The sequence below is a fragment of the Octopus sinensis genome, linkage group LG20 (genome assembly GCF_006345805.1).
Source record: "Octopus sinensis linkage group LG20, ASM634580v1, whole genome shotgun sequence".
Lineage (NCBI taxonomy): Eukaryota > Metazoa > Mollusca > Cephalopoda > Octopoda > Octopodidae > Octopus > Octopus sinensis.
The window spans coordinates 26,732,528-26,742,743 of NC_043016.1; the positions used below are offsets into that span (position 1 = coordinate 26,732,528).

A 10,216-nucleotide genomic window follows, 5' to 3' on the forward strand; every position below is an offset into this window, starting at 1 on the left:
TGCAAAGCAAAGATGCACCACATAGCAGTATGACCTAACTGAACAATGCTGGTCAGCAGACTGATGCCTGAGGGTCACATCGAGTGACTTCTAGTGATGGAAGCCTGAACTACGATGAGTTTGTCCCTCAGAGGTCATTTCTGGTTACCTTTGCACATAAACACATTTACTCTACACATACACAACACATACACATTCAAACACCCACATTCATTGAAACACACACACACACACACACACACACACACACATGCATGTGCACACATATACATATGCACACTACACACAAACAATAGACAACACATACTCTCCACACTCACATACATGCACACACACATACACACAAACATTTTTATTTTCAAGAATCTTGTCCAAATAATTCTTTCATTTTCAAGACATTTAGTTGGTACTGTAGTTGTTGCCCCATGATGGCACTGACTGACTAAAACCTAGGGTCAAAAGCATTCAAGCCATGACCATCTTTTCTTATTTCTTTAACACAGTTGACTACATTATCCGATGTATTATCCCTTTTTTAAAGACAGGAAGATATAATTGGGTATCACTTCTAGCAGGTCGAATGACTACATGAAGTTCCTAACTATTTGCATTGCCGGAGGATCTGAGATGATATTTTGAGGTGTGCAACAAAGAGCAAAGTATATAGTGTGTATACTGTATTATAATTACTTTCTAGAATAAAATTACTAAGTCACTCTTAAGAATACTTTTATTCTACTAAGCACACAAAGAACTTTAAATGTAGGTTTAATTGTTAAAAGATTATGACCATAACTGTATCTTCATTGTATTTAAGATGACATACTTATGTGAACATGGATTCAATTGTCTTTTATTAATCAAGACAAAATCTAAAAATATCCTGAATCCACAGTCAAGCCTAAGAAAGATCCATGATTTGATAAAATCAGAATTTATAAGCCAAAACAAAGAAGTCATTGAATTTATCTTCACAATTGAGATTGATTTTACTGTTTAACATATTTTTTTTACTAATTGATCAATTTACATTTACATTTTATGCACTGTATCCGCAGCTTTTTTTATTTTCTTCAATTTTTTCAGTGATATTAGTTTTGTAATAAAATTCTTCCTAGGGGTATAAGGCATTAAAACGGTTGGTAACCACCATTACAGAATATTTGTAATTGTCTTAAGATCTCTCTAGATCATGATTATCAGAGAAGTTTTCTAAATATTTTCATTTATAAATATTCTGAATGTTGTACAATGTTGTGGTCCTTGTTGTTATTGTTAATTAACTCTAAATTTGTTAGGTCTTCTGTTTATTGTTTTGTAGCAAATGAAAACCGTTATGAAGGCATGTGGCAAAAAGACATGAAAAACGGCAGAGGAAAGTTCTTCTTTCTTGACTCTGGCCAATTGTATGAAGGTGTTTGGGTTGATGACATACCAAAGTGTGGAACAATGATTGATTTCAGTAGAGACAGTGCTCCTTACCCAACTAAATATCCTATACCTCCGGTAATATTTTATATTTGATATTCCATCATATAATATATTTTTTGATTGCCTATATGACATATGACCATTTGTCATTTAACTGCAAAAAGGCAGGTTAGATTTTAGCTATAGTTTTGCCTGCAACAGAAAGGACTATACAAGAAACACCTTTCTCTTGCAAACATTTGAGACACATCACTTGTTTGAAGATACCTCCCTCCTTTCCTTCCTCTCACACACATAGTTTTGGAGGTTCTTCTGTAGTCATGCACTGTCTTCCTATCTAACTAAAATATGAAATATAATTACCAACCATCTTGTGAACAAAACAACCAAACCAACAACCACATGATTTTTTTTCATATATCATCATTATGATCATCATTATCACCACCACCAACAACATTTAATGCCTGTTTTCCATGTTAGCATGGGCTGGATTACTTAACATGAACCAGCAAGGCCTGGGATTGCACCAGGTTCCATAGACTGTTTTGGCTTGGTTTCTACAGCTGGATGCTCTTCCTAATGCCAACTGCTTTACGGAGTGTACTGGGTGCATTTTACATAGCACCATCACCAGTGCTTTTTATGTAACACCATCACCTATGATTTTTACATGGCACCATCACCAGTGCTTTTTACGTGACACCAGCACCTACACCAATAGTTTTTATGTGGCACCTTGGTTTTAGGATCTCAGTTCTGTTATAGTGAGTAGGTCTAATTGTTAATTTATGTTATATTTGTTGTTATACTCTTTTTGTTGGTATACTTTATATTTATTTGCATATGTGATATCTTTTGATATAGTTTTTTGGCATGGGGGCTCCATCTGTGTCTCACATCTTGGGTCAGTGGCTTCTTGTTAGATTATAGAGTTGTATGCACATGGAACTGTTGCTGACCGACATTCTAACACATCCAGTTTGCCTCAAAGTCTAGTTTTGTTCTGTATTCTTTCTTTTATACATTAACAACCTAGTTATTACTGTCACCTCCAGTAATGCTTACTCTTGTGCAGATAATACAACACTGTTCATCAATATTTTCTGCTTTTTTTTAAAGATGGAAGGAGATCTTTGGATATTACTTCTAGCAGGTCAATTGGTTACACACTGCAAGGGTCCTCAACTTTGGCTTGTTTGCACCTCAATGTGAGATGATATTACAGTGAATGCAACAAAGGGAAAATTCCCAAATATCTGAATCAAAACACAAAAAAAAAAACTAACAACAAATCGTGTTGAAACACCACATACCAAACCAACACTGCCTACATGTGCATAAATTTCAAAACTTATATTCTCCAATGAGATCACGTCAATCTTGTTTTCTTCAATAGCAGCACAAAGACATAATCACATTACATATACTACATCCACCCTTAAACATGAGCAACATACAGCTGAAAACTTCAGAATTACTACAAATGCTAGAGTTCCACTGTCACTGAGGATCATGCATCCTCAAATATATATTTAAAACTACATGACAAATACTGACCTTCTTTAGATCCAGAAAATACTTCAACTCCTAAAACCTACTAAACACCTATTACAATGACCACAAGGTTCTAGCAATGGGAGTAATGATCTTCCTGTGTTGGTCTCACCTAAGTTAGGTAGAAAGACAGTGCACAATTCTAGAACATTAAGAATATCTACAAATGAAAATATTTAGAAAATTTCTTTAATAATCATGTTATAGAATGATTCTAAATCATCATCATCATCATTGTTTAACGTCTGCTTTCCATGCTAGCATGGGTTGGATGGATTGACTGAGATCTGGTGAACCAGATGGCTGCACCTGACTCCAATCTGATCTGGCAGAGTTTCTACAGCTGGATGCTCTTCCTAACGCCAACCACTCCGAGAGTGTAGTGGCTGCTTTTACGTGCCACCGGCATGAGGGCCAGTTAGGTGGTACTGGCAATGGTCACACTCAAATGGTGCTTTTTATGTCCCACCTGCACAGGAGCCAGTCCAGCGGCACTGGCAATGACCTTGCTCGAATGTTTTTTTTCACGTGCCACCAGCACAAGTGCTAGTAAGGTGATGCAGGTAATCATCACGCTCGAATGGTATTTTTAATGTGCCATTGGCACAGAGGCCAGCTAGTTGCTCTGGCAACAATCTCTCTTGTATGGTACACTTAGCGCTCCACTAGCAACGGATGCCAGTCATTCTGTAACAGTGGTGTTTCGTAGGTACTATGAATGCCTTTAGTAGTGTCCTTTCTGTTGCAAGATGCATGATTCTAGAACATTTAGGATATTTAGAATGTTTGCAACAGAAAGGACACTACTAAAGGCATTCAAAGTGCCTACTAAATGCCACTGTTATGTAATATTCGTAAGTGACATAAAATCACTCTATATCATGATTATTAGAATTTTCTAAATATTCTTTTCTAAGTTCCAGGTGTGGAAGGAGGGTTTAGAATCAAGGGGCCTTAGAGTCAACCTAGCTAAAACCAAAGTACTAATAAGTAGAAAGGTAGACAATCCACAAATATCTTCAGGAAGATGGCCCTGCTCGATCTGTAGAAAAGGTGTAGGTAGAAACTCTATAAGATGTACCCAGTGTAAGCTATGGACACATAAGAGGTGCAGCAATGTCAAAGGTAGGCTAACTGGGAAGATAGTTTTTGTATGTGGCAGATGCTCGGGAGCATTAACCTCCGAAAATCTGCAGAAAACAACTTCCGTCACTTTCCAGGGGAAAAAACTAGAAGTAGTTAATAGCTTCCGTTATCTAGGTGACCAAGTCAGTAGTGGGGGTGGGTGCGCTGAAAGTGTAACTGCTAGAATAAGAATAGCCTGGGCAAAGTTTAGGGAGCTCTTACCTCTGCTGGTGACTAAAGGCCTCTCGCTCAGAGTAAAAGGCAGACTGTATGATGCGTGTGTACGAACAGCCATGCTACATGGCAGCGAAACATGGGCCGTGACTGCTGAGGACATGCGTAAGCTCGTGAGAATGAAGCCAGTATGCTCCGATGGATGTGTAATGTCAGTGTACATACTCGACAGAGCGTTAGCACCTTGAGAGAAATGTTTGTACCTAAGAAGCATCAGTTGTGGTGTGCAAGAGAGACGATTGCGCTGGTATGGTCATGTGGCGAGAATGGATGAAGATGGGTGTGTGAGAAAGTGCCAATCCCTAGCAGTTGAGGGAACCCGTGGAAGAGGTAGACCCAGAAAACCTGGGACGAGGTGGTGAAGCACGACCTTCGAACTTTAGGCCTCACTGAGGAAATGACCAGCGACCGAGACCTTTGGAAATATTCTGTACGTGAGAAGACCAGGCAGGACAAGTGAGCCCAGCCCACTTATGAATGCCTTTCCTCCCTTGGACGCAAAGACCGGTTGAGGCAAGCGAAGTCGATATAGAACCTCACCCGACGACAGACACCCATGCTTGCGAAGACATGTTGGGGCAATCGAAATCGAAACCGAATTGAACCAGCCAGGATCCCTGGCCTGGTGGTACGTAAAAAGCACTATCCGACTCGTGGCCGTGGCACGTAAAATACTCCAATGCGACCGTACGACAGGCACCCATGCCAACCCCCCTTTGCTTGTGAAGACATGTTGGGGCAAGCGAAATCGAAATCGAATTGAACCAGCCAGGATCCCTGGTCTGGTGGTACGTAAAAAGCACTATCCGACTCGCGGCCGTGGCACGTAAAATACTCCAATGCGACCGTACGACAGGCACCCATGCCACCCCCTTTGCTTGTGAAGACATGTTGGGGCAAGCGAAATCGAAATCGAATTGAACCAGCCAGGATCCCTGGTCTGGTGGTACGTAAAAAGCACTATCCGACTCGTGGCCGATGCCAGCACCGCCTCGACTGGCTTCCGTGCCGGTGGCACATAAAATACACCAATCTGACCGTGGCCGTTGCCAGCCCCGCCTGGCACCTGTGCAGGTGGCATGTAAAAAGCACCCACTACACTCACGGAGTGGTTGGCGTTAGGAAGGGCATCCAGCTGTAGAAACATTGCCAGATTAGACTGGAGCCTGGTGCAGCCTTCTGGCTTCCCAGAACCCTGGTCGAACCGTCCAACCCATGCTAGCATGGAGAACGGATGTTAAACGATGATGATGATGATGATGATGATGACTCTAGGCACAAGGTCCGAAATTTTGGGGGAGGAGGCCAGTCGATTAGATCAACCCAGTACGCAACTGGTACTTAATTTATTGATCTGAAAAGATGAAAAGCAAAGTCGACCTCGGCAGAATTTGAACTCAGAACATAAGACCTCTCAGCATTTTGCCCAGCATGCTAACATTTCTGCCAGCTCACCACCTTCTAAATACTTTCATTTGTAAATACTCTAAATGTTCTAGAATCATGCACTGTCTTCCTACCTGACTAAGGTGAGACCAACACAGGAAGACTATTACTCCCATTTCTGAGCAGGCACTGTTGCTACACTCAATAGCCATCCTAGACCATACTCTGTAAAGTTCACCCAACTTATTTGCATGAAATCACAAGCCACCTCACTCAAACCTTTGGCCCACAGATGTCCTGTTTCCTTCACTATAATGACCTCTGCTCCTCAGAGCTGACTGGTCTCATACAACCTTCATTCAAACACTTTTGATTCATTCATCTTTCCTCTTCTAGTTATCCATTATGTATGTATCTACCCCAACTCTGCTCACAGGCCCTACCCAGACCAGAACATTCAGACCCTTCCATCCAGAACATCTGTCTTCTGGAAATCCACCTCTGCTCGTACTTTTGCTGTACTTGTTAACCTTGCAACTAAAAATTCAAGAGAAACAATTATTTATGTCAATCTCACCGGTCACAGATGATCTGTGAAGACATAGTCAGTCCTTCTTCCATACTAAACAAATATGAAAAAACTGCATCTGGGAACTGTATCTTAGCTTGAAATTTATGACTTGTGTTGAGTAGTGAATGGAAAACAGAAACTAAATGATGATAATAATAAAGGGTTTAATTGTAACTAGTCTCAAAAGATCAATCTGGTATATATTTCTGGTGCCTAGGTGGACTGTGTCAATGTAGAATATAGTGTTGTATATAGAAACACAACAGAGAAGATGAGAAATAAGCCTTCATGAGGCTAAGGCACCAGCCTATCACAGGTTAAGTGGAATGGAGTAATGTAGAATCAAGTGTGGATATATTTTTTTTAAATAAAATTATTAAAGTTGTTAATAATAATAATAATAATAATGATGATAATAATAATAATAATAATAATAATAATAATAATAATAATAATAATAATAATATTGTCTGCTTGTTATCCTTTTGCAGGTTGAAGTGAAAGATGCAGATACCATTCTTATAGCTTCTGAAAAAAGCTTTCTACCCGAATATGAATAACACTGAGGACATTTTCTTACTTATACTGTAATTTAAACATCACATTAAAACTGCATGTACACATACACACACACATACATACACACTTACACATCTGAATATATAAATAAGAAATAAAAGTACTCAATACAAATGAGTATATATATCTTTATATATATATATATATCTAATAAAACAATGTTTAGTGATCTGCTAAAATGCATGATAAGTTACCAAACAATTTGGGGCTTAATATTTGATCCACATTATACTCCCATATTCCTAAAACGTATTGTATCAAGTGGCATGAATTTGGATTCAGGTTGTAATGTAAAAAAAAAAGGAGCCACATATAGTGGAAATAATAACAGAAAAATAATTATTGGTATTTTTAAGTTTGTCATTACAGTTGTTTAAATGATCCTAACAAATCAAACCATATCCTCAGATGAAGTTATTGAAATATTTTCATATCTATCTTGTGTGTGTGTGTGTGTGTGTGTTTGTGCGTGCGTGCATTTATATGTGTATGTGTGTGCATTTATATGTGTATATGTATACTCTTTTACTTGTTTCAGTCATATGACTGTGGCCATGCTGGAGCACCGCCTTTAGTCAAGCAAATCGACCCCATTACTTATTCTTTGTAAGCCTAGTACTTATTCTATCGGTCTCTTTTGCAGAACCGCTAAGTTACGTGGATGTAAATAAATAAATAAATACATACATACATACATACACACATACACACACACACACACACACACACACACACACACACACATTGTTTACTCTTTAACTAATAAACCCGTGCTTTGAATTCAACACTGGAAACTTTCAAGACAGCTACATTTGATCCTTGTGCTGTATGCTCTTACTGACTTTTTTGTTTTATCACATATCTTGGTAAAAATACTCAGCTAGAACTCAAATTAACAGCCAGAGTACTAACAACAAATAAACAACCATCATCATCATTACCACTATTTTACATTGAAAATATTAACAGTTAACACTAATGTATATATTCTTAGTATGTTACGGAAGATTCAGCTATGAATATCTGACCACTGTTGGTTTTGTGTCTCCAGTGATCATAACGCCAATGTAAGGAGTCTTTGAGACAACACAATATTTCGACCTTATTGAGTATCTTGTCACTCAAAGCTACCCTGGCCTGGTGAATCTAGCAAGAGTACAGTATCTAAGGCAGCAGGCTGGCAGAAACATTAGCATTCCGGGTGAAATGCTTAGCGGTATTTCGTCTGCTGTTACGTTCTGAGTTCAAATTCTGCCGAGGTCGACTTTGCCTTTCATCCTTTCGGGGTCAATAAAATAAGTACCAGTTGCACACTGGGATCGATGTAATCGACTTAATCCATTTGTCCTTGTTTGTCACCTTTATGTTTAGCCCCTTCTGGACAATAAAGAAATAAGAGTACAGTATCTTATTTATAGAAATCAGCAAAAAAAAAAAAAAGAATGAGACAACACCCATTGCCTAAATGGAGATGTTCTGTACTGATGAGAAACAACAGCATTCATATTCACATTCAAATTTGCCAGAACATTTTTGAGAATAAATAGATGTGTTATTGTTTGGATTGTTACTGCTTTGCATACTCTTCATATATTATTGGTTGTTTGGCAAAAATCAGCATGCCTCAGCAATTTCTGTAAGCTAGAGTCTCTTGTTGTTTATAGTGCTCTGTATTATAAACTAGAGCCTGTGTTGATTTCTGTAAACAAGAGCTTGTACTCTCTTGTTAGATTCATTGAACCAGGGTAGCTTTGACTGAGGAAACATAGAACGGGATTGAAACACCATCTCAAAGTTCTCTTACATTAATGAATCACACATCATCTTTCAGAGGTTCTCCAATGACAAAATACAACAATGATCTGATATTCATCTTCAAATTTATCTGAATGTATTAAGAATGAATAGATATGTTATTGTTAACTGCTAACATTTTCAATGTAAAATGTTATTGAGACATTATATACAACACTTTAAGATTAAAATTGACAACAGGTTTGCAAACAGGGCCATTGCTTGCTGGATTACTTCATTATCAATTAAAGTATAGGGTGACTGTCAGAGCTTCTCTATAAAACAAAGTATTTGAATCTATTTTTTTACTATTTTTTTTATTTCTATAAGTTCATTTGTTGATTAGTGCAATAAAACAGCAGATTAAACTTCATATATATATTTATATATATATATATATATATATATATATATATGTTTGTATATGTGTATATATATATATATATATATATAGGTGCAGAAGTGGGTGTGTGGTAAGAAGTTTGCTTCCCAACCACATGGCTCTGGGTTCAGTCCCACTGCGTGGCACCTTGGGCAAGTGCTTCGGGCCGACCAAAGCCTTGTGAGTGGATTTAGTAGATGGAAACTGAAATATATATGTATGTATATGTCTGCGTCTATGTTTGTGTCCCCCTGGGGTCGATTTGCTCGACTAAAGGTGGTGCTCCTGCATGGCCACAGTCAAATGACTGAAAAGAATAAAAGAAAATATACGGCTGCGTGGTAAGTAGCTTGTTTACCGACCACATGGTTCTGGGTTCAGTCCCACTGCATGGCACCTTGGGCAAGTGTCTTCTACAATAGCCTTGGGTCGACCAAAGGCTTGTGAGTGGATTTGGTAGACGGAAACTGAAAGAAGCCTGTCGTATATATATATGTGTATGTGTATGTGTTTGTCCCCCTAGCATTGCTTGACAACCGATGCTGGTGTGTTTATGTCCCCGTTACTTAGCGGTTCAGCAAAAAGAGACCGATAGAATAAGTACTGGGCTTACAAAAGAATAAGTCCCTGGGTTGAGTTGCTCGATTAAAGGCGGTGCTCCAGCATGGCCGCAGTCAAATGACTGAAACAAGAGAAAGAGAAAGAGATAGCTGGATATATGAGGGGTTACTGAAAAGTTCCTGGCTTTGGGTCAAAGAAAATACATGAGGATCAGTTGATTATGATTTTATTCTGCATATTATTCCCCTCTCAGGAAAACTGAAGGACTGCTGCAATATGTGTATGAATCTAGGCCCTGTTAAAGAACTCAGAAGATTGGACCCCTGACTATGCCTTTCATGATACACTTAAAGCCAGGAATTTTTCAGCACCCACTTGTATTTTCCTTTTTTTCCTCAAATTGGTGTATATAGAGTTTAATATATTGCTCTCCACTCCCATTAAATGAAGGGCTTCTTCATTCTTCTATCTTGAAATTTGCTTGGTGATTTTACTAGTGTTAGTGGTACAAAAAAAAATAAGTACCCACTACACACTGTTAGGCATTTGATGTTAAGACAGGCATTCAACCTTAGAAAATATGCCAAAACTGACAA

The 10,216-nt window shown here is 38.4% G+C and overlaps 1 protein-coding gene across 1 annotated transcript in view; it reads left to right on the forward strand.

Moving 5' to 3' along the window:
- Nucleotides 1-7,225, forward strand: part of LOC115222623 (MORN repeat-containing protein 3) — a 22,360-nt gene extending 15,135 nt beyond the window's left edge. The window contains exons 4-5 of the mRNA XM_029792927.2: nt 1,322-1,506; nt 6,796-7,225. Coding sequence (XP_029648787.1) covers nt 1,322-1,506; nt 6,796-6,864 — 254 coding nt within the window. The 3' untranslated portion in view covers nt 6,865-7,225. The remainder of the gene's footprint in view (nt 1-1,321; nt 1,507-6,795) is intronic.
- Nucleotides 7,226-10,216: the final 2,991 nt, after the last annotated feature.